Raw genomic sequence first — 24,665 nt, forward strand, 5'->3', positions numbered from 1 at the left:
GGGAACCCAGACCCTGAGCGTGAAGGGTCAGGAAGACTGCCTGGAGGACCAGGACCTGCAGGCGCGGCTAGAGGCCGCGGAGCGGGCTCAGCGGACAGCACAAGCAGAGCTCCAAGAAGCCCACCAGGAGAAGGAAGCCCTGGCCTTCAAACTGAGGGACAGTGAGGAGAAGCGGACGCGGCTGGCGGGACACCTCTGGGTCGCACAGGCCGGGGTGGGGGTTTTGAGGGGGGAGGTGTGTAGCGGGGTGGCTACCCACTCCTGCCCTTTGGGGCTTTAAAACAGCCCTGGGAAGGGGCTTTAGGCTGGGCTGATTGGGGAAGTGGCTGCAGCTGGGGCCATGCCCCAAACTGAGCAACAGGGCCTTATAAGAAGGCCAGGGGAGCCAGAAGGAAAACAGTCTCTCTCTAGTTCTAGAGGGAGATGGGCCTGGCTGCAGGGAGCTAGACAAGAGGTACCTGAGTGGAGCAGGGCTGGGGAAAGGCTGAGGAGCTGGGGAGCTCCAGCGTGGAAAGCCCCAGGCTGTGGCCTAGCTATAGGCTAAAAGGTACTGGGGGGTTGCAGAGGGCAGCCCAGGGGTAGGCCAAGGCAGCCGGTCCAAACCCCCTTTGCTGATGATGAGTGGCTGATACTGCAGTCTGCCCCAGTGAACAGGGGCTAGATGGAGACTGGGCAGTAGCCAACACTGAGGCAAAGTGGGGATAGTGGGGTGGGGGTTCCCCTGGGAGGGGGAGACCCAGTTCAAGGGGCACCGGGGTCCTGGGAGGGACACGGGGGGGGGGGGCAGTAGCAGACAGGCAGACCACCAGCCTGCAGAGGGCGCTCTGGATGCAGGACTGAGCTAATTCCCACGGACGACCAGCAGGAGGCGCTGCAGGCGTGAGTCCAACCATTTACATTGATGTATTGTAATAGGTTTATATTTTTATATTAAAAATAAGTTTGGCTGTAATGCAAGAGACCTACAGGCCCAAAACAAAAAACCCACCTGTATGTTAAGCTAAGGCAAAGTTAGCATCTCTATATTAAAAGCAGCAAAGAGTCCTGTGACACCTTATAGACTAACAGACATTTTGGAGCATGAGCTTTTGTGGGTGAAATTTCCACTACATGCATCCGACAAAGTGGGTATTCACCCACGAAAGCTCATGGGTTTTTACTACCCTTTGTTCCCTGTCTTTTAACCAGTTTTCAATCCATGAAAGCATCTTCCCTCTTATTCCATGACAACTTAATTTACATTAGAGCCTTTGGTAAGGGACCTTGTCAAAGGCTTTCTGGAAATCTAAGTACACTATGTCCACTGGATCCCCCTTGTCCACACAGGGCCACCCAGAGGATTCAGGGGGCCTGGGGCAAAGCAATTTTGGGGGCCCCTTCCATAAAAAAATTTGCAATACTATATTCTCGTGGGGGCCCCTGCGGGCCTGGCGCAAATTGCCCCATTTGCTCCCACCCCATGGGCGTCCCTGGGAAAAATAAACCACCTACATCTTGGCACAAACCCAGTTTTGAGAGAACTTCTTTACAAGGTATCACTGGTTCTCAGCATCAGCTAGTGCTAAAAGGCACTAAAGCTCATTAAAAGGGTTGGACAAATATTTTCCGTCAACTTTTTCTGGATCAAAAACTGGGGCTTTTAAAAAGCAGAAAAAAAACATGGACAATGTCTGCTTTCCTTCAAAATTTGTTGTGGTTTTTTAATTGAAAAGCTGAAATTAGTCCCCCCAAAATCTGAACGTGGTTTGGGGTTTCAGAAGTGTGTGGCCAAATATTTGCTGCTTGCTGTGTTTGATTGTTTAAAGAAACAATAAAAAAATTCTGCTTAAAATAACCCAAAACTTTTGAACCACCTCAGCTTGCGACCAAATGCCTGAGCCCATTCAGTCAGATTTTCCCAGGTTTCTGATACTCTGCTGGCTTCCTTGACTCATATCTGTCTCCATAACTTTGGGTTCATTTAGGTTAGAACATAAGAACAGCCATATTGGTCAAACCAAAGGTCCATCCAGCCCAGTATCCTGTCTACTGACAATGGCCAATGCCAAGTGCCTCAGAGGGAGTGAACCTAACAGGTAATGATCAAGTGATCTGTCTCCTGCCATCCATCTCCATCCTCTGACAAACAGGCCAGGGACACCATTCCTTACCCATCCTGGCTAATAGCCATTAATGGACTTAACCTTCATGCATTTATCTGTTTCCTAGAGACTGGCTCCATGGGGTCCCTCACAAACTGGAGACGGTTACTGTGGATTTGTCTTTAGTATAGACTATGTACGTACTCCACGAACTGAGCATTTGAGCTTGTTCCAGAATCTGGGATGAGCCTATGTTGTGAAAACTGAAATGTTCAAAATAGCACATACATGTGAATGGACACAGGGTGCTAAAATTCAATTACCCAGGGGTCTCAAACAGGGGGTCACAAGGTTATTACTGGGGCTCGCGAGCTGTCAGCCTCAACCTCAAACCCCGCTTTGCCTCCAGCATTTATAATAGTGTTAAATATATAAAAAAGTGTTTTTAATTTATAAGGGGGGGGTGTCACACTCAGAGGTTTGCTATGTGAAAGGGTCACCAGTACAAAAGTTTGAGAACCACCAAATTAACCCCTCTGGAGCCTCAGGGAATGTAGGGGGGGGGTCTCCCTTGGTAGGGTTGGGAAGGTTGGGGGAGACGTTTGGGAGAGTCAGGTGCTCTGCTGCATGGGATACAGTCGGAGTAGTAAACACAACATAAGTATAACAACAGATATAGCCGGAGGAAGAGGGGGGGGTGAGGGGGGACGGAGGGGGATACTACAGGTCACTGTCCCTACTGTGGTACTGGTAAGTTGGTGAAAAAGGAGAGAAGAAAAAAAGGGAAGCAGGGCAATGTTTGTTCAAAGCTAGCAAGCTTAGGTAGAAAAAGAAGGGAACTGGAGAGGAGGGAGGAACTGGTGGTCCGACCGGAGAATTGAAACCGGATATTGGAATAACTGGAGTGCAATGTAGGAGTAGGTACATGAGAGGAGGTGGTATGGAATGGTAGAGTAAGTGGTGAAGGGTGAGATGCAGGGGATATCAATAATGAGGTGATAATGATGTATAATATATAAATAAAATGCAATAAAATGGATGCAATGGTGCAATGGACATTGGGGAAATTGGGAAGAGAACTACTAGAGATATAGATAGAGGGGATAGAGATAGGCTGACTGCTGTGCTATGGATGTGCTAGATCTAGCCTGGGTTTTTAATAGAGCTCTTTAATGTTTTTAAGGAGATAAATACTAATAGATTTAACTAATTTAAGGGATTTAATAGATTATATAACAAATGCTATTATATAATAATAGCTTCCTAGACGTGATAGCGTGATAGTTCTGAAACAAGTAATTGGGTTAGCCAGCTTTTGATTTGGGGGAGTTTAGGATCTGATTTTTGGTGAGTAACAAGGACCTTGTTGTTGAAATGTTGGATGGGTGAGAGACCTCGGATCGGCTCAATGAATGTAATCTAAATCAAATAAATGGAAGGGATAAACAAATTGCATCTGGGAATATAAGGTATACAATTTCAAAAGGTTACTTTACTAAATTAAATTAATTTAGGGATCTGGATTGAGATGACGCTAACATGGATCTAAAGGCAGATGGCGCCTGGCTGGGGTTGTTGCAGTTGTTGGAGCAGAAAGGGTCAGGAGGAGAGGAAAGGGAAAAAGCTCGAAGCAGTTTAGTTTTAGAGGCTTAGGGATGAGCAGGATGAGCAGAGGGTGATTAAAAAAGATTAGAAAAAGAAGAAGAAAGTGGAGAGTGGAAAAGAGAGAAGGAACCTGAGAAAGAGACCAGGAGGAGTGAAGAGGTGTAGGAAAGGCAAGAAGAAAGGAAGAGAAAGGGGTGAAGGAAAAAGGAAAGGGAATAAAAATAATAGAAAAAAGGTTAAGAGGGAAAAAAATAAAGAAGAAAAGGAGGGACCGCTTAAAGGATTTAAACTTTATAAATATTGGGGATATTAGGAAATAACATAATATTGATATTAATATTGATTATTTTGCCATGAGGGGATAAGGGAAAGTTATGAAAAGGGAGATATGATATGATGGGATGGAAGATAAGAGAAGAGAGGTAGAAAGAGAGCTAAACGAAACAAGGTAGAAGCCAAACTTGAACAGCTAATAGGATATTAAATCCCCTAATAAAAATAAATCTAGAATGAGGAAATTTTAATGCAAAATTTTTTACATTTTTAATAAATCTTAATGAATTTCTAAATTCTAATTAGTTTGTTATATTCGTAATACTGGAGATTAGCTAATAGTAAAACTATAGGCAAGAAGTGGCCGGGTAACTTAACATCCAAAGGTTGCAAAAAAAAGGACAAAAAAAAAAATAAAAAATTTTAAAGGAGAGAGGTCATGGGAGGCGGTTATGGTATTACAGGCAAATGGATCTTACAGGGAAAGAAAGGGGATCTTGAAATTCTCCTACCTGATCTTTTAGAAGTTTAGACAGCATGAGAAAGGGAAATGTATATTTTTCATATATATCTTGATTTCTTGATTTGAGTGAGGATTTACTGGTGAATTTATTGAAAATGATGAAAAAGATGGGGATTTGAAAATGAAAAAAGAGAAGGGATAGGGAGTGACAAGGGGAAAAGGGGGGAGGGCAGAGGGTGGAGGGGAAAGGGGGGGAAGGAGGTTGGAGGGGGGTACCAGTTCTGGGGTCAGTTCCTCAATTTCTTATTTTATCTATTTATCCTGAACCAGAGATATCCTGATAGAGGGATAAAGTTTAGGAATGATTGGATGACCGGAGGGGGAGGATTGGAGGAAATATGAAAAAGGGTTCCAGGGAGGTGGAAAAAGGATAGTGTGAGGGTATAGGAATAAGGATGAGTGGGAGTAGTAAGAATGCATTTAGGGAATTTATGCATTTGACTAGGTTAAAGTAGAGGAGAGAGAGGACAATAGTGTAACAAGGAGGAGGAGGACTAGAGAAGGACCTATGAGAGGAGGATGAAATGGAGGAGGTTGAAGTGGGGTATGTGTAGGCAATGCGGTGGGGGGATGGGAGGTGCTAGGTTGGCTAGGTATGTCTAAGCTAGGAGGGAGAGGTAGGGAGGCTGTAGGATAAGTATTTTGTTAGTAGAAGTTTTTGGTAGATAGTGTGTTGAGTTTAAGGAGGCATGTTTAAATGATCCAAGGACTGGAAGAAGGAAGCCTCAAAAGAAGGAATGGAGGAATGGAGAAATGAAAAGAAATGAGAAGAGGAAAAGAGAGGAGCGAGGAGAGAAGAAAAAACCCAAGGATAGGAAGAGAATGAAAGAAGGAGAGGAATGAGAGGGATTAATAAATAAGAGAGAGGATAGGAATTAGGATATGATAGTGAGAATTTAAATAGACAATTTGATATAAACACGGGATAAGAATATAGGAGGACAGATTAGGAAATTTGAAACCATCAAACAGTGGAGGAGGAAATTGAGTAAATTGTCAGTCAGGAGAAGGAGAGTAGAAAGAAAAAGAAGAGGAAGGGACTCAGAGGTTACAGAAAGGGAATAGATAAGTTTAGAAATAGTGAGGATGGATAAGAATAGATAAGTAATTAAGATTTATAGTCAATAAGTGTATTAGACTGATAATTAGTACAATGGGTTGTTAGCAGGATATTGTCCAGGTTTTCCAGAAGGGGCCAGCTTCGGGTCTTGCCCGGAGGTAGGACTGCCATCCTTTCCAGGGGGGATTGGCAGTGGCCAGGGTTTTCTGGTGGGGTGGTGGGGGATCGGTTGTGGGGCAGGGATTTCCAGGTGGTCGGATTGCATGGCATCTGGGTTCCTCAAATGATCTTGAATTCTATGATTGTATATATCTTCTGATCTCGCTTTCTCTGATATTGCTCTTCTCATGTGATCCCTCCCCCAGTGGCTAATTTTAAATGAAGCTACCTTCCCCTGACATGAATCTCCCTATGGCACTGAAATTAAATATAGACTATAATTTGGCATTTGAGAAGTGAAAGGGACGGTAGCCCTACTGGAAAAGCTAACAGCTTGGCTCTTCTGCAAGCTTCAAACTGCTGAATGAGCTTTAGGGTAGGGAAGGCTGTGCCTCCCAGACAGCCTGGCCATGCCCCCATCCGACCCCCACCCACTTCCTGCCCCCTGACTGCCCACCCCTCTCAGAATCCCTGACCCATCCTGCTCCTTGTCCCTTGACCATCCCCCAGAGACCCCACCCCTGTCCCCTGACTGCCCCAACCCCTATTCAACCCCCTGCTGAGTCCTGACAGACCCCCGGAATGCCCATGATCCAAACCCCCCCGCTCCCTGTCCCCTGACCGTCCTCACCACCTCTGCCCCTCCCTGTGCCCTGACTGTCCCCGGGACTCCCTGCCCCTCAGCCAACTCCCCCGGCCCCAGCCTCTTACCCCCAGCTCCCCACTCACCCGGAGCCTCGGCACATCCAGCAGCTTCCCTCGACAGCTGCAGCATGGCTCTGGAGGGAGCTGGGCTCAGCCTGGAGCTCGCAGCCCCGCCCCCTTACCTCACGGCTCTGAGCCGGGCAGAGCTCAGGGGCCCCGCCAGAGCCACGCTGCAGCTGTCCAGGGACTGTCCTGGATGCGCTGAGACTCCGGGAGAGGGGCGGAGACGGGGTCAGGCTGGGGCGGGAGCCTCAGCCATTCTCATGGGGGCCCCAAAAGGGCCCGGGGCCTGGGGCAAATTGCCCCACTTGCCCCCCTCTCTGGGCAGCCCTGTGTCCATGTGTTTGTTGACCCTTTCAAGGAACTCTAATAGATTAGTAAGACACGATTTCCCTTTACAGAAACCATGTTGACTTTTGCCCAACAATTTATGTTTTTCTGTGCCTGACAATTTTATTCTTTACGATTGTTTCAACTAATTTGCCCAGTACCGACGTTAGACTTACCGGTCTGTAATTGCCGGGATCACCTCTAGAGCCCTTTTTAAATATTGGTGTTACATTAGCTAACTTCCAGTCATTGGGTACAGAAGCTGATTTAAAGAACAGGTTACAAACCATAGTTGGTAGTTCCACAATTTCACATTTGAGATCTTTCAGAACTCTTGGGTGAATGCCATCTGGTCCTGGTGACTTGTTACTGTTTATCAATTAATTCCAAAACCTCCTCTAGTGACACCTCCATCTGTGACAATTCCTCATATTTGTCACCTACAAAATCCGGCTCAGGTTGGGAATCTCCCTAACATCCTCAGCCGTGAAGACTGAAGCAAAGAATTCATTTAGTTTCTCCGCAATGACTTTATCGTCTTTAAGTGCTCCTTTTGTATCTCGATCATCCAGGGGCCCCACTGGTTGCTTAGCAGGCTTCCTGCTTCTGATGTACTTAAAAAACATTTGATTACCTTTGGTGTTTTTGGCTAGCCGTTCTTCAAACTCCTTTTTGGCTTTTCTTATTACATTTTTACACTTAATTTGGCAGTGTTTATGCTCCTTTCTATTTACCTCACTACAATTTGACTTCCACTTTTTAAAAGATGCCTTTTTATCTCCCACTGCTTCTTTTACATGGTTGTTAACCAACAGTGGCTCTTTTTTAGTTCTTTTACTGTTTTTTTTTTTATTTGGGGTATACATTTAAATTGGGCCTCTATTATGGTGTCTTTGAAAAGCGTCCATGCAGCTTGCAGGGATTTCATTCTAGTCACGGTACCTTTTAATTTCTGTTTAACTAACCCCCCTTATTTTTGCATTGTTCCTCTTTCTGAAGTTAAATGCTACAGTGTTGGGCTGTTGAGGTTTTCTTCCCACCACAGGAAAGTTAAAAGTTATTATGTTATGGTCACTATTTCCAAGTGGTCCTGTTATAGTTACCTCTTGGAGCAGGTCCTGCGCACCACTCAGGACTAAATCGAGAATTGCCTCTCCCCTTGTGGGTTCCTGTACCAGCTGCTCCAAGCAGCAGTCATTTAAAGTATCAAGAAACTGTGTCTGCATTTCGTCCTGAGGTGACATGTTCCCAGTCAATATGGGGATAATTGAAATCCCCCACTATTATTGAGTTCTTTATTTTGATAGCCTCTCTAATCTCCCTTAGCATTTCATAGTCACTATCACTGTCCTGTCAGGTGGTCGATAATAGATCCCTACTGTTATATTCTTATTAGTGCATGAAATTACTATCCATAGAGATTCTATGGAACATGTGGATTCACTTAAGATTTTTACTTCATTTGATTCTACATTTTCTTTCATATATATTGCCACTCCCCCACCCCATATGACCTATTCTGTCCTTCCCATATATTTTGTACCCTGAAATGATTGTGTCCCATTGATTGTCCTCACTCCACCAGGTTTCTGTGATGCCAATTATATCAATATCCTCCTTTATCACAAGGCACTCTAGTTCACCCATCTTATCACTTAGACTTCTAGCATTTGTGTACAAGCACTTTAAAAACTTGTCACTGTTTATTAGCCTGCCCTTTTCTGAAGTATCGGATTCTTTTTTTATGTGAATGTTTCTTGTCTGATCTGTCCCCTACTTTATCCTCTTCCTGTGACGGGTTGGATCACAGAAACCCCCTAGGAGCTACCCACCTGATGTGCCAAGACTACTTCTGCTCCTGCTTTCCCTGCCAGCTCAGGACTCCAGCACCCTGTCTTCCTAAGCCAGACACTCCCGTCTGCTCCAACACAGACCCAGGGTCTGAATTACTTTCCCCAAAGCTGCAGGTTTACCTGAAAGCAGCTCACAGAAGTGTGCTTGTCTCTAACACTCAGATGCCCAACTCCCAATGGGGTCTAAACCCAATAAATCTGTTTTACCTGGTATAAAGCTTATGCAGGGTAAACTCATAAATTGTTCGCCCTCTAAATACTGAGAGAGAGAGATGCACAGTTGTTTGCTCCCCCAGATATTAACACATACTCTGGGTTAATTAATAAGTAAAAAGTGATTTTATTAAATACAGAAAGTAGGATTTAAGTGGTTCCAAGTAGTAACAGACAGAACAAAGTAATTCACCAAGCAAAATAAAATAAAATGCACAAATCTATGTCTAATCAAACTGGATACAGATAATCTCACCCTCAGAGATGCTTCAGTAAGTGTTGTGTTTTTTTTTTTCCTTCTTCTTCTTCCCCTCAGACTGGACCCCTTCCAGGCCTGGGCACAATCCTTTCGCCTGGTACAGCTCTTGTTCCAGCTCAGGTGGTAGCTAGGGGATTCTTCATGATGGCTCCTCCCTGTTTTGTTCTGCTCCATCCCTTTGTATATCTTTTGCATAAGGTGGGAATCCTTTGTCCCTCTCTTGGTTCCCACCCCCTCCTTCTCAATGGAAAGACACCAGGTTAGAGATGGATTCCAGTTCAGGTGACATGATCACATGTCACTGCAAGACTTCATTGCCCACTTGCCAGCACACAGGTATACAGGAAGACTTACAGGTAAAACACCCATCTGCAGACAATTGTCCTGGTTAATGGGAGTCATCAAGATTCCAAACCACCATTAATGGCCCACACTTTGCATAATTACAATAGGCCCTCGGAGTTATATTTCATATTTCTAGTTTCAGATACAGGAGTGGTACATTTATACAAATAGGATGATCACACTCACTAGATTATAAGCTTTGTAATGATACCTTACAAGAGACCTTTTGCATAAGGCATATTCCAGTTACATTATATTCACTCATTAGCATATTTTTATAAAACCATATAGACAGTAACTTCACACTTCCATCCTCTCCTCCTGACTAAAACCTAGAGAATCTCGATCAATAGACTCTCCTCCAAGAGAAGTCTCTGTCTGATCGACATGCTCCTCTGCAGCAGTCAGCTTCCCCCATCTTAGTTTAAAAACTGCTCTGCAACCTTTTTAATGTTAAGTGCCAGCAGTCGAGATCCACTTTGCTTTAGGTGGAGCCCATCCCTCCTGTATAGGCTCCCCGTATCCCAAAAGTTTCCCCAGTTCCTAGTAAAGCTAAACCCCTCCTCTCTACACCATTGTCTCATCCACGCACTGAGACTCTGAAGCTCTGCCTGCCTACCTGACCCTGCGCAGGGAACTGGGAGCATTTCTGAGAATGCCACCACAGAGGTCCTGGATTTCAGTCTCTTCTCTAGCAGCCTAAATTTGGCCTCCAGGACGTCTCTCTTACCCTTCCCTATGTCATTGGTACCTACATGTACCACGACCACCAGCTCCTCCCCAGCACTACACATAAGTCTATCTAGATGCCTCGAGAGATCCGCAACCTTCGCACCAGGCAGGCAAGTCACCATACGGTTCTCCCGGTCAGCTATCTATGTTTCTAATGATCACTGATCTAATGATTCACTAAAGAAACATGTTACAAAACATAATTTCTCACCCTAAATGTTGACTTAGGCAGGATGCAGAGTGTCTGTAGCTTAGAGTTCCAGTTATTTCTCTTTTCAGACTAGACTTTCTCTGTCTCAGTCTGGACTCAGCCCTTGTCTTTCCCTCAACTTAGTTCCTTTGGCTCTTCAACTACTTTTAGCAGTGAAGTATTTCTTCTTGAGTGGGAAGGCAGTGACGGGAGAGTGCTGATGGTCTTGCCTCTCAGCCTTAAATAGAATTTATATAAAGCGAGAAGCCTTTGTTTCCAGTGGAAAAGTACCAGCAGTGTCCAAGCTGGTATTTTGCATCAGGTGATATATTGCAGTGTTGAAGCAACCATGGAACCAGGTTTATTTGCAATGACCACAGGACAGAACTCCGGAAAGATAGGAGATCCACATCTGTTTCTAACAACCCATTGTTTTCTGCACCCTGGCTATTTCACGGCTGTTGAGGAATTCCATGCAGCCACCCAGAGAGGTACTTGTCTTCTGCACAGCTGGCCAACTCCCAGAGCCTGTGTGCCAAGGCATGGGCTCCTCCACCATGATCTCCTGGGCAGGTAGCCTCTGTGGCAGGGCTCCTGGAGCCCAAATCTGCTCTGGATGGGTTGCTGCTTCCTGCCTGGTCATTTCTTCCAGATCGATGATGCCCTTTGCAGCTGTGTACCCAGCTTGTGCCCAGAACACTGTGAATCCAGCTCTGTGCTCACATGGCTTGCCCTGTGCCCCTGCTGTTCCAGCACCTGACTTTCCACATAGCCCAAAGCAATCGCGCAGGGGATATGGGGCCTGGAACTCATGGAATGACACCCCCACCACCACACACACACGTGCACTCAGCCAGCACCCCCTTACCCTCCCACCCTGCAGCTCTGTGGTCTGAGGGTGCACGTCTGCGAGAGAGACCACCTCCAAGCAACAATGTGAATGTAACAGGGCCCTGAGAAAGGGGAGGCCATGCAGGGGGGGTCACATTACAGTTCCGGCACACCTGAGGGTGAGCAGTGACAGCACTGAGTACATCTCCCGCTGAGAGTCTCATGGTGAGTGGGGGAACTACTCCACCCTGCCAGGAGACAGGAGGGGCAACAGCTGAGTGGCAAGAGAAAGGCAGGAAGTGCCAGTTCCACCTCTCACCCAGCCCTGAAGTTTGCAGAAGGGCCCTATGGCAGTTACCGGATCTTCGCTGCACCATGGTCATCCTCACAGTCCCCAGACATGCTGGGTACATGTGACAGAACATCCCTGCGAATGCACCAGCGTGGTCCATTGCTGGCAATGGAGCATGAAGGAGAATCTAGCAGTGGAGGGGTTAAATTGGCTGCTGTTTGGCAAGGTGTTGCTTGGCTATAGCGCACGCACTCACACAAACACACACACAGTATCTCAGAAGCATGTGCTGCTTGGATGAAGCTGCCTCCTCAATGGCTAGCAGCCAACCTTGGGGTTAGTGCCCTGGTGAAGGGGAAATGACTCTGTAGGCCCGTGAGCACTCGGGGATTAGCAATAATAGTGACAGGGCACCGAGAGGCCCCAAGGAAGATGATGGCCCCCTTGTGCAGGCTCTGCACAGACACAGACAGTCCCTGTCCTGAAGAACTTGGTGTCAATAGGCAGGAAATGGGAAGGAAGACAGAGAAAACGTGGTCACAGCAGATCCATACAGTGAAGCCAGGTCTCCTGAGTTTCAGTCAAGTGCTCTGCCCACTGGGCTGCACTGCCTCAATCCTCTAGCAAAGCCAGGGGGACCCTGAACACAGCATGAGGTGCAATCTCTGGTCAAAAGGCTTAGCAGTGGAATAGCAGGGAGGCTGCAGGCTGGGGTTGAAGGGCATTGGCAGAGCGTGGGGCAGGAGGAGGGAGAGTGTAGCAATGGTAGGAGGGCTGCAAGTCAGGACTGAGAGATATTGGCAGAGGTTGGGGGAGAGGGAGAAGACAGGACTTGAATAGCAGCTTGGGACTGAGGTCTTATCTCTCTATTTGCACTGTCCAGCAACAGCAGATCATCCTGCCCCACAGATTGAGGGCCTGAGGCAGGAGGCCTCTTTTAAAGCACTGGGCCTGCAACTTAATATGGATTGAAGACACTCTGGAGTCCTGAGCGAACATTGTTTCCACAGGGGCTCCCTGCCCCCCAGGCCCTGGGATTCTTGTAAGTGGTGCAGGGTAACCTCCCGCTCTGGCTAGCACATTTACAGCTGATTCAGGGAATAGCCACGTTAGCCCTTTCACTGCTGTCAGAAAGTGCAGGGACCCACGGAGCAGTTTCCACAAGAATGTCCCCTCCTGCTGCAGGTGAGGCTCCGGATTGGATCAGGCCTGGCAGCATCCAAAGGACAAAGTGAGATTCCCCTAGCCCTGCTGCCTGGCTCCTCCTCCAGCAGTGACGCGGTTAAAACCAAAGCCCTGTTTCTGTAGGTAAATAGTCCAGCCATCCCCTCACCTGCTGCGTCACCTTGGCCTGACAGGGAGAGGCTGTCAGGGCCCCTGGCCTGCTTCCAGGGGGCAGGTGATTGGTTGTGGGCCATAGGGAGGGGACTTTCCCTTGGGGTGTGCTGGGTGCTGGCAGCCTCTGTCCAGGCACACGGCACTGCACTGCCCCAGCAGCATGGACTAATGCAAGCACAGGAGAGAAGCACCACTGTGTGAGCCCAAAGGTCTCCTTGTCGGCAGCGCAGGTGAGGTGCGAGGGCTTCCGGGGGGGGGGGCGTTCCTCGCAGAGTCGGGCAGCTTGGGAAGCTCCTGTAAAGTGCAGTTCTGGGCTGAACAGTGACTCTGTACAACCCTCCCCTTCTCAACCAGCCGCCCTGCTTCCCTTGTGTATCAGAGTCTGAGCTTGGGGACTTTGCTCTCCAGTTAGCACCACAGCTCCAGCCCGGCTAAGGGAGAGTGCATGTTCTGTTCCCTGCTGTGCGTCGTCAGTGGGCTAGCAATACTAGGTGCGGTCAGCCATCCCTGTGCAAACCAGTGCAGCCTTCACTGGGTGTGGCTGAGGGCAGAGTGTGGCCTGAAAAGCTTAGTTATAGGGAGGCTGTGAGAGATGGAAAGAGTCTAGGAAAGAGCTTGGCTGACAAGTCAGCTGGGTAAAAGGCTGCTGCAGAAATCACAGAATCATAGACTCATAGGACTGGAGAGGACCTCAAGAGGTCATCTAGTCCCATCCCCTGCACTCATGGCAGGACTAAGTATTATCACTCTAGACCATCCCTGACAGGTGTTTGTCTAACCTGCTCTTTAAAATCTCAAAGGATGGCGATTCCACAGCCTCCCTAGGCAATTTATTTCAGTGCTTGTCCTAACTGTCAGGGTGGTTGTTTTTCCTAATGTCCAACCTAAACCGCCCTTGCTGCAGTTTAAGCCCATTGCTTCTTGTCCTAGCCTCAGAGATTAAGAACAATAATTTTTCTTCCTCCTCCTTGTAACAACCTTTTCCATACTTGAAAACTGTTATGTCCCCCCTCAGTCTTCTCTTCTCCAGACTAAACAAACCCAGTTTTTTCAATCTTCCTTCACAGGTCATGTTTTCTAGACTTTTAATCATTCTTGTTGCTCTTCTCTGGACTTTCTCCAATTTGTCAACATCCTTCCTGAAATGTGGCACCCAGAACTGGACACAATACCCCAGCTGAGGCCATATCAGCATGGAGTAGAGTGGAAGAATTACTTCTTGGTCTTGCTTACAACACTCCTGCTAATACTTCCCAGAATGATGTTTGGGTTTTTTGCAGCACTGTTACACTGTTGACTCATATTTAGCTTGTGGTCCACTATGACCCCCAGATCCCTTTCCGCAGTGCTCCTTCCTAGGCAGTCATTTCCCATTTTGTATGTGTGCAACTGATTGTTCCTTCCTAAATTGAGTACTTTGCATTTGTCCTTATTGAATTTCATCCTGTTTACTTCAGACCATTTCTCCAGTTTGTTCAGATCATTTTCAATTTTAATCCTATCCTCCAAGGCACTTGCAACCCCTCCCAGCTTGGTATCGTCTTCAAACTTTCTAAATGTACTTTCTATGCCATTATCTAAATCATTAATGAAGATATTGACTAGAACTGGACCCAGAACTGATCCCTGTGGGACCCCACTCGTTATGCCCTTCCAGCATGACTGTGAATGTGAACCACTGATAACTACTCTCTCGGAATGGTTTTCCAACCAGTTATGCACCCACCTTGTAGCTCCATCTAGGTTGTATTTCCGTAGTTTGTTTATGAGAAGGTCATGCAAGACAATATCAAAAGCTTTACTAAAGTCAAGATACACTACATCTACCACTTCCCCCCCATCCACAAGACTTGTTATCCTGTCAAATTGTTCTTGACAAATCCATGCTCACTGTTACTTATCACCTTATTATCTTCTAGATGTTTGCAAATTGATTGCTTGATTATTTGCTCCATGTGTGCCAGCTCACTCCCTGTGCTATGCAGGAGCTCAGGCACTGAGCACAATTGTCCTTTCTGGCCTTAACATCCGAACTCTATAGCTCTATGCAATGGGAACGGTTTGGCCAATGACATCCTCTCTTCCAAGAAGTATGCAGTAAAACCTGACCACAGCACGCTTGTACTGACTGTATTTCACATATTCTAAGGCCATCTTCCCCCAGCAAGACAATACAGCAAAATGCACTGTGCTTCGCGCCCTGTTGTGCGGTGAAATGCTATGTACGTTCAGTAAACAGCAAGTGCAAAAAACACAAAACGGGGGAACAACTGTGAACTCCTACTAATGGAACCTATCTCCAATGGTTGCATCTGATGCTGGGCAGTATTAGATTTAAAAGGTCGACCTCCTATCACCATAGTATCCGAGCACCTCATCATCAACAATCGGGAGCACTAACCCCATTGTACAGACAGGGAAACAGAGGCACTGAGTAGATTAAGTAGCTTGGCCAAGATTATGTAGGGAGTCAGTGGTTCAGCTGAGAACTGAACATAGGGGATCTGTGGCCTTAGGACCACCCATCCTGCTTGCTGGCTTTTCTGTTTCTGTTTATTCCAGCCCAACTCCTGACCAAGCAGAACCTACGCAGTGGGTTGGAGGGCAGAGAGGGAGGGGAGGTAGCACAACATAGTGTCTTTACTCAGCTGTTGCATGTATTAGGTGGGTAGGCCATTGCACAGATAAAACCAGACTCTGTCATTTTCTCACATTGGTTATACTGCTGTGATTTCTCACTGAATTTTAGGTCCTGATCCTAGAAGGATCTGAGCACCTCTTGCAATCAGTGGGAGGTGCAGATCTGTAAGATTTCCTGGGGGCTCTCAGCACTCTGCTGGATTGGGCCCTGAGGTTGTAGGAAAGGTGTCCCATCACACATGCTCTAGTGCACAGCCTGTTGACTTTCGGACTATCCTTTGGCACTGCATGGCTCTTTGGGCCAGGTGGCCAGGATGTGTTTCTGGGACTGGTCCATGTCCTTCTGCAATAACTATGTACAGAAACAAATGTGTTTGGTTACCCACTCTGAATTCATCGGGGAACTGGATCACACACAAACAGAGTACATGACAGATAATGGCTATGCAGCCTTACCGGAGTCTAGTGATGCTTCTGGGGGTTCCCAGGGTCTGCTGTGCAGCACAACTCTGGCCTTGTTACAGCACTTATAGCTTGAGTGAATAATGAGATGCATCTGGGATGAGGTCCTGACAGCCTGCAATTGTCTGAGCCATGTAACCCTCAAGGAGGGAGGATGATTATCTTGGGAAGTGTAAGGGGGAACGGGCCTACATGTCTTCCTCTTTGACCCTTTCTAGTTACAACCATGCACCCACCTCTTGATTTCACTCTGTATGTACATGATGGTAACTCAGGGACACAGACAGGGCCATCTTCCCATTCTGGCTGGGGGACCAACTGTGAGTTAGCTCACATCCCTCCCCCACTCTGGCAAGGCAGGAGCCGGACCCTTTCCAGACCAGCCCTGCATTTGGAACATTTCAATCTAGAGTGAGCAGAGCAGTCTAGAGAAGGTGCGACATGGGCCCCAAGTGGAAGGCCTGGCCATGATGGTCTAACGCGCCTCCTCCATTGCTCACTGCTCTGATTTATTGATTCTGCCAGGTGCATGAGAATGGGGAATCCCAAAGGGCTCAGAGAGTCGCTCAGACCCAGTGCCCCAATGCTCTGGGGGTTCCTCCTTGATTTAGAGAGCAGAAGTGAGAGGCAATATTCAGACTGTGGGGGGAGGGGAAGTGATGGGGCAGCAGGATGGGGGGGTGGAAAACACTGGCCTAGAAATGCCAGGCTGTGAAGCTCCTGTGACTTGCGGCCTGAGAAGTGGGAAGAAGGGGGTGTCTGCCAGCAGACTGTGAGCGAAGGGCCCCCTGGAGAATCTGAGAGCTTTGGGGAGCTGAGGGGAGCTCGTTCAAGCCCACCTGGGGCTGTCAGCCTCACAAGACCCATCATATGGAGCTGGACAAACAGGAAGGCGATTGGGAAGTTCTCTGGCTTGTGATACCTGCCAAGGCTGGTGCTGGGGTTAAAGATGTGACCGATCTCAGCCAGGGTCCTTCATCTTGCAGGTCACCATGGGATGCAGTCCCAAGGCAGTTGCTGTTGGGTGTCTCCTGGCAGTCATTGTTGTTTCTGGCATCATTGCTCTCATCCTGGCGGTTGTGGGTGTGAAGGATGTTTATCTGCCTCCAGGTACCAAGGTAGGAGCTGGGGCTGTAGCTCAGGTATCCAGCCAATGCCCCATCAAGAGTTAAGCTCAGGCCATTACAGGAGGTATGGGCACGTTTGGGGTTTGTCAGTGAGGTGGGGGCGATGCCTGTACACAGCCCCATAGCCCGGCATGGCTAGTACTTTGGGCAATGCAGAGGCACAGCACTGCTCCTAGCGCTTGGTTTACAGGAGACAAAATCTTCCTATTGCCAAGCACCAACAAAGGCTTCCCTGTTAGCTCACGCACCAGGAGCTTGTGGTTTCAGAGCCAGCCAGACATATTGGCTTTTATCCCTGATGCTGCTCCTTGGGGGTCTTTACACAGCTGCTACTGGCTAGTCTCTGCCCCGGCCTCTGAACTTCCACTGCCTGCCAGTCCCCACCAGCTCCCTGTATTATCCTGCAAGGTGAAGCTGGGCCCCAGCTACCCCCTCCATGCTGCCTCCCGGGGGACAGCTGGGAAATCCCCAAAGCCAAAGTGCTCTCTGACCTCATGTCCCCTCCCGGCTCCCCCTTCAGTATGGGATGGTGTTTGACGCCGGCTCCTCGCACACGGCTCTCTACATCTACCAGTGGCCAGCGGATAAAGAGAATGGCACCGGCATCGTCAGCCAGGCTGAGGCCTGCACCGTGCAAGGTCAGTGTGGTCAGATGTTCCTGTTTCTCCTCTCTGAGCTCTCCCCTTAGGCTCCGTGCTGGGCGTACTGCAGAATGGGAGAGCTGGCTTGGAAGAAAGGCCTTGATTGGTTGCTGAGGTGTCTGTGACACTGGAGAAGCCATCTTTATTGGGGGAGCGACCTAGCGCAAAGGGAAGACTTTACCCACAGGTTATTTCCATACACACAGACCCAGCATTAAGCAGGACAGTATGACAGTCACTTAGCTGGACAGCCTGGCTTTACATGGGGCTGGATTATCAGTGAAATGAGTTTGCTGGTTCTCAGTCCCAGCCCCCTCAATGTTTGTCCATATCCCAAAATCACTGTTCAGCTTTGACACAATGGTCAGTCTGGGCATGAGAGGCCCAGGGCTGGGTTAGCAGGGGGGCTGCAGATAGGGATTGAGGGGCATTTGCACAGCTGTGGGGGGAGGGGACACATAAGTGGATCAGCAGGGCAGCTGACGGTTACAACTGAGGTGCACAAGCAGAGCTGAGTGAGGACCCAGAGGTTGCTGCTAGTTAGGGCTGAGATGTGTAAGCAGAGCCAGGTGAGGCAAGACTGGGACAGAGAGGTGTCTTGCAGCACAGGGCTGAGCCATAGGCACCAACTCTGTGCATGCTGCGGGGCTAGCGCACCCATGGGGAAAAATTGGTGGGTGCTCTGCACCCACCAGCAGCTCCCCACCCCAGCTCACTTCCACTCCGCCTCCTCCCCTAAGCGCGCTGCATCCCTGCTTCTCCTCCTAGCCGCCAGTGCTTGCCACCACCAAACAGCTGTTTCGCCCCAGCAAGCACTGGGGGGGAGGGGGGAGGAAGGGGAACGCAGTGCACTCCAGGAAGAGGCAGGGCCGGGGCAGGGATTTGGGGAAGGAGTCCAATAAGGGCAGGGAGGGGGCGGAGTTGGGGTGGGGACTTTGGGGAAGGGGGTGGAATGGGGGCAGGCCAGGAGGGGGTGGGGCAGGGGTGGAGTCAGGGCGGGGCTGGGGGAAAGCACCCACCTGTGCTGGGAAAAGTTGGCACCTATGGGCTGAGGGGTGGCAGCACAGGGACCAGTGGGAAGCTTAGCACTAAGATTGGCTTTAACAGCATTAAAAGAGAACCCTTGGGGTGGGCAGAGCAGCACAGCGAGTGTTAGCCCAGCACTCCTGGGGTAACTGAGTAGCTGAAATCAGCATGGACCATGCCCAGTGCATGGGTGAACCTAGAATGAAGCACAGGGAAGCACTGATGGTATCACATAGATTCCTCTGCTTTAGAACTCTGGATAAAAGACAGGGCTCCAAGGCCACAGGGAACCAAGTTATTGGTTAAGTGAGCACAAACCAAAGGTCCTGTGAGTGTGAGTGACCTTGAACTAGTGGAACTGTTGGTCCATTGGAATCTGGGGAAGATAAATATTGACATACCCATTCCAGCTCCAGTCTCGGCCAGTGGGAGGGGCTGAGCTAATCTCATCAAGATGAAATCCCAGAAATACAATCTCAAAACAGAATGAAGAATGAGGAGTACTTGTGGCACCTTAGAGACTAACAAATTCATTTGAGCATAAGCTTATATATATCTTCCTACTGTATTTTCCACTGCATGCATCTGATGAAGTGGGCTGGAGCCCACAAAAGCTTATGCTCAAATAAATTTGTTAGTCTCTAAAGTGCCACAAGGACTCCTGTTCTTTTTGCTGATACAGACTAACACAGCTACCACTCTGAAAACAGAATGAGATTTTAATTGAGGCAAACAAACAGCTATGTCACATCCATTATGAACACAACTATTCATGCCCCTGTGCATATTTACTCTGTACATTCTTCACTGCAAAGCTAACACCTGCCTTTCTCCTCCTTATATAAACAAGGAGACACCCCAACAAGTGGACTCATTTACCAGAGCCAGATGGCAATGCAGCCAATTGCACAGATCATGTGCAGGTTTAATGAGTGTGATAATCACGCCTAGCTTTACCCTCTCCTCCAAGGTGAGGAGCTCTGCCTTGGGCTCTTTTTGGCTACCCGACGTCTTTTCAGGTGCTGTGACCTGCAGCCCAATCAGCTCTGAAAACTGCCTCAGCAAGAACATCCCCGGGGAAGAATGGTACCAGCCCAGAGCTTCACCAGCCAATGGGAGAGCTTGTTGGGCTCACTTTTGCTGCTGGAGAGAATGGGACACATTCAGTCCTGGTGTCACCATCATAATGCTTCTGCTTTGGTTACCTCAGAGCTGGATTCAGCTCCGTGACTGGATGGGACAAGGCTGTTGCTTCCTGTTCAGCTCCATTTGGTAGCTCCATTGTGCTGAACGATCCAATATTTGCAGGGTCTGACCCTCGCTGTGAGCTCTCCAGCCCCAGGGTATCAGGCCAGGCAGTGCCAGATTAGCCATTGAGACAACAGGGCCCGTGCCCAATTGGGGTCTCCCAGAAAAATGAGTGCCTCCATGCCCCAACCCACCCATGCAGGGGCGTGGGGTCGGGGCACGGGGGTTTGCCCCCCTCTGCCTGCCCTCCCTGCACTCTTGCCTGGAGTGGGGGAAGCCCCCACACCCCATCCCAGCTCCCTGGCAGGAGTGCCAGGGGGAAGCAGGGGAGCGGACTGCAGGCGGAAGGGCCCCCACTTGCTCTGGCCCAGGGCCCCACAAACCCCTAATCCACCTCTGAGGCCAGGCCCTGGCAGCATTGCCAGTCCCTGTCTCAGGTGCCTGGCTGAGCTCAGGCTCTCACTGAGATGCTTTATTCCAGGACCTGGGATCTCCAGTTACGCTGAAAACCCTGCTAATGCTGGAGCCAGCCTGAGGGCCTGTCTGGACAAGGCCATGACGATCATCCCTGCGGAGCAACAGAGAGAAACGCCCACCTACCTGGGCGCTACTGCGGGCATGCGGCTGCTGAGGTACCGGGCGTGACTGTGAGGAGGGAAAAGCCGGTTCCCACCACACACAGGCCTGTGCTCTAGAGACCATAGTGAATACACGCCAATGAGTGCAATGGAGCTGGGAATGGGGGAGAGGCACTGGGAACTCCTACGGTCCATGCTGGGTGGTTCTGGCAGAGGCCCCACCAATGGGGAAACCAGCAGCTGTAGGAGAGGAGAGTGGGGGATTGTAGAGGTGTGGACGCACGCCTGCGGCGCCTCCTGCTGGTGACTTCCAGGAATTAGCTCATTCCAGCTCTGGAGCGCCCTCTGCAGGCCGGTGATCCACCTGTCTTCTGGTCCCCATGTCCCTCCCAGACCCAGTGCCCTGTTGTCTGGGGTGCTGCCCCCAGCAGTAACCCCCCAGTCTTAGGGTCACCCCCTCCCAGGGGAACCCCCACCCACTATCCCCACTTCACCTCAGTCTTGGCTACTGCCCAGTCTCCATCTAGCCCCCATTCACTGGGGCAGACTGCAGTACAAGCCACTCATCACAGGCAAAGGGGTTTGGTTTTGGACCTGCTGCCTTGGCCTACCCCTGGGCTGCCCTCTGCAACCCCCAGTACCTGTTGGCCTTATGCTAGGCCACAGCCTGGGGCTTTCCAGGCTGGAGCTCCCCAGCTCCTCTGCCTTTCCCCAGCCCTGCTCCACTCAGGTACCCTGTCTCTAGCCCCCTGCAGCCAGGCCCGTCTCCCTCTACAAACAGAGAGAGACTGACTGCTTCAGCCCAGCAGTCCCTTTATAGGGCCAGCTGAGTCCGTTTGGGATGTGGCCACAGCTGTGGCTGTTTTCCCCACTCAGCCTGGGCTGTTCTCCCAGCCTGCCAGCCCTCTCCCAGGGCTGGTTCCAACCCTGTCAGGGCTGGAGCAGGTCTTCACCCCACTTTAGGGATCAACAACTAGAAAGGGAGGGTATGGCAGTGGCCGTGAGGTAGGAGGTGGCCATTATTGCTAGCTGATAGATTAACCATTCACCTCTTTATCCATGTACAAACCAACACTGCTCAGTGGAGATGGTTAGGGCATCCCTGATCCCTCCATTCTCAGTAACACATGATTGATTGATCTTCTAGATCCTCCCTGTGTTCCCCCTGTCCTCCTGAGAAGAGACATGTAACCAGATGGAGGAGGCTTCTCACCCTTCTCCTGAGCATCCCTGACGCTTTGCAGTAAACATTAATGTCAGTATCCCTTGAAACCACAACGGAGTGCTGTATGCTAGGGGCAACTCTTCCTCCCCTGCAGCCACCATGCATGCTGTGCTGTGTCCATCAGGGGCCCAGTGGAATCTCTCCCCTCCCCATTCGCAGGGAGCAGAACAGCACAAAAGCCGACCTGGTCTTTGCAGAGGTCTCCAAGACCATCCGGCAGTACCCTGTAGATTTCCGTGGCGCTCGGATCCTCACTGGGAATGAGGAAGGATCCTTTGGTTGGATCACAATCAACTACCTGCTGGAGACGCTCATCAAGGTCAGTGCCTGGGCAGAGGGGGGAAGTGACCTTGGCTGGCTGGGCTGCTCCTTTTCTGTGGAAAATGGGTTGGACGAAGAGTCAACATGGCAGGTCATCTCAGCCCCACTCATTTCCCAGACATGCTCCCTTCTCTGGCTTGTCCTGTCTTGGCTCCAGTTGGGAATTCCCATACCACATGAGAATCCAGTGCTCTGGTAGCTGGCTTCCTGACACCCCTGGCATGGGAGCAAACCTCTCACAAAGGAAGCTGGCATTTCATTTGATAGGAGGGCTCTGGTGTCTTTCCACAACAGGAAAACCTTTAAATGGCTATAGCTGCAGTCAGCATTGCATCCATGGGGTGCTTGGACTCAAGGAGGCCCTGTCCTGTGCCAAGCCATGGCATTTGTATGCAACAGAAGGCCTTATTCAGATAACTGGAGGAAGGTAATGTCCCCAGAACCCTGTTAGCGTTTCCGCCCCCTCGGCCCAGTGCAGTAGTGAAGGTTTGCTCTTTACTTATATCTGTGTTGACATTTGTAACAAACTCATGCAATTTGTTTTCCTTTTCAACTTAAAACCCAGAGGTGCTTTTCCTCTCAGTCAGTTTTGGAACCTTACAGATTTTGGAACATAATATTTCTACTCCTATAGGGTGCCTTTGCTGCTGCTATCACCTACAAAGAAACCATGCAAAGCGGCCTATGAAGGTGCTTTCATATGGCCAGATTTTCAGGTGGCGTAAATCATTTTAGCTCTTTTGCAGTCAGTGGATCTAGGCTGATGTACAGCAAGAGGAGCTGGCATGCAGCTGAGGATCTAGCCCTGTGTACCTTGGCTGGGCATTGAGATCAATGCCCTGCCACTGAAGGTGTGGCTAGATATGGACATGGCATCCAGGAGGCCATCACAAAGTTTACTTTACATGCAAAATCTTTAATAAGTGATTATAACTTGGATTTTTTCAGCCTGAATTAATCCTTAGTGTTTGGTGGGGGCAGTTCTCCTTTGCAGGGAAATGGATACGGCCTCAGTCAGCTGAGGTTCTGGGAGCTCTGGATCTTGGAGGAGCCTCAACCCAAATAACCTTTCAGCCCAGTGGTACCATTGAGGACAACAGCACCGAAGTCGTCTTCCGGCTGTATGGGACCAACTACTCCGTTTATACCCACAGCTACCTCTGCTACGGGCGAGACCAGGCCTTGAAGATGCTGCTGGCAGCCCTAAGGAAGGTATAAATAATTATAGTACGAGGCACTAGCATTTTCCCCTTCACTTTCTGTAGGTCACTATCTTATAGTCAACCCCGATAGACCTGCTCAACAATTTTCAATCAAAAAGAAATTTGGATGAAAAATGTCTTTGATAAAATGGAACATACATGAAAAAAAAAAGTTTTTTTGTCAGAAAATTGGAGGCTTTCCTTAAAAAAAAAAAAAAAACACAAAAACTGATTTTTCCCCTCAGTTTTTAGCTGCTACAAACTGGAAAAAAAAATCAGTTTGGGGAATTTGGGCTTTTTTCATTCAAATCTGAAAAATATTCATTTTCACTGAAATTTTTCACGGGACTAAAATTGATACCCAGTCTCTTCTCTACCCCAGAGGAGTCTTTCTCCAGTGAGATCTTGCTTCCTGCTTCTGGGCAGTAGGTCAGCTGAACCATGATTGGTAGCAGAGAATAGCTGAAGTGCCAGAAGTCTCCAAGGGAGGTGCACACTTGACAGCTGCCAAACCTCCAGATGCCACTGTGAAATGCCCCTGCTCTGCTGCTCTACTGTCTGGATAGAGCAGAGTGACACACACATGCCATGTGGCTAACTACAGCAGTTGTGTCCCCGCAGCACACACCTGCTGCACTGCTTCCAATGCAATGATAAATGCATGCTGGCCGCACATCAGGCACAGGACAGGGGCAAGAGCAGAAGAGTGCAGAACCCTCCATTAAATATTTAAAAAGTTGCAGGCTGGCATGTACTGAATCTGGATGAATCAAGCAATAGTTGACTAACATGTAGTGGCCTTGCCCTGCTGTTTTTTGTGGCTCACTGTATTCCTTGGCCCACCAGCTTATCCATGAAAACGTATTCATGAAAATGTACAGCAGCTTCTCAAACTTTAGCCTCAACAATTATTTGTCTGGAATTTATGCCAGTCCCAGTGTTTGTGAGTCACATTTTCTTATTTATCTGTTTTCAAGTTTGTCATCCAGTCAGGGAGTTCCCTTCTCCCTCCACCACTCCCCACCCATAGTTGTTCTCCTTGGTCGGTGAAGATCCAGAGTTCAGAGGTGTATCTGTGTGCATTCACCTCCCATGCTGGTGGGGAGGAGAGGGGAAGGCCCCTTGCTCTCTCCACTGTCCAGGCATTCACTCTGGCATCAGCCACTCCGCTGGCCACTCACTGCCATCCAAATCTGCACCCTCTGGGATGTCTTGAAGGCCACCACAGGTTTTTAAGGGTCAGGCTTGACAAAGCCCTGGCTGGGATGATTTAGTTGGGGATTGGCCCTGCTTTGAGCAGGGGGTTAGATTAGATGACCTCCTGAAGTCCCTTCCAACCCTGATATTCTATGACCACTTAATACAGCTCTCAGTGTTTTCAGCTGTTAGTGCGGGGGTGGGGGGGC

At 49.1% G+C, this 24,665-nt stretch overlaps 1 protein-coding gene across 1 annotated transcript in view; it reads left to right on the forward strand.

Moving 5' to 3' along the window:
* Nucleotides 1-12,925: 12,925 nt before the first annotated feature.
* Nucleotides 12,926-24,665, forward strand: part of LOC120386589 (ectonucleoside triphosphate diphosphohydrolase 8-like) — a 34,232-nt gene continuing 22,492 nt past the window's right edge. The window contains exons 1-6 of the mRNA XM_039505998.1: nt 12,926-13,019; nt 16,878-17,009; nt 17,539-17,656; nt 20,415-20,565; nt 21,896-22,055; nt 23,039-23,269. Of these exons, the coding sequence (XP_039361932.1) occupies nt 16,884-17,009; nt 17,539-17,656; nt 20,415-20,565; nt 21,896-22,055; nt 23,039-23,269 (786 nt within the window). The 5' untranslated portion in view covers nt 12,926-13,019; nt 16,878-16,883. The remainder of the gene's footprint in view (nt 13,020-16,877; nt 17,010-17,538; nt 17,657-20,414; nt 20,566-21,895; nt 22,056-23,038; nt 23,270-24,665) is intronic.

Source organism: Mauremys reevesii, linkage group 19 (assembly GCF_016161935.1).
Source record: "Mauremys reevesii isolate NIE-2019 linkage group 19, ASM1616193v1, whole genome shotgun sequence".
NCBI classification, from domain to species: Eukaryota; Metazoa; Chordata; order Testudines; family Geoemydidae; genus Mauremys; species Mauremys reevesii.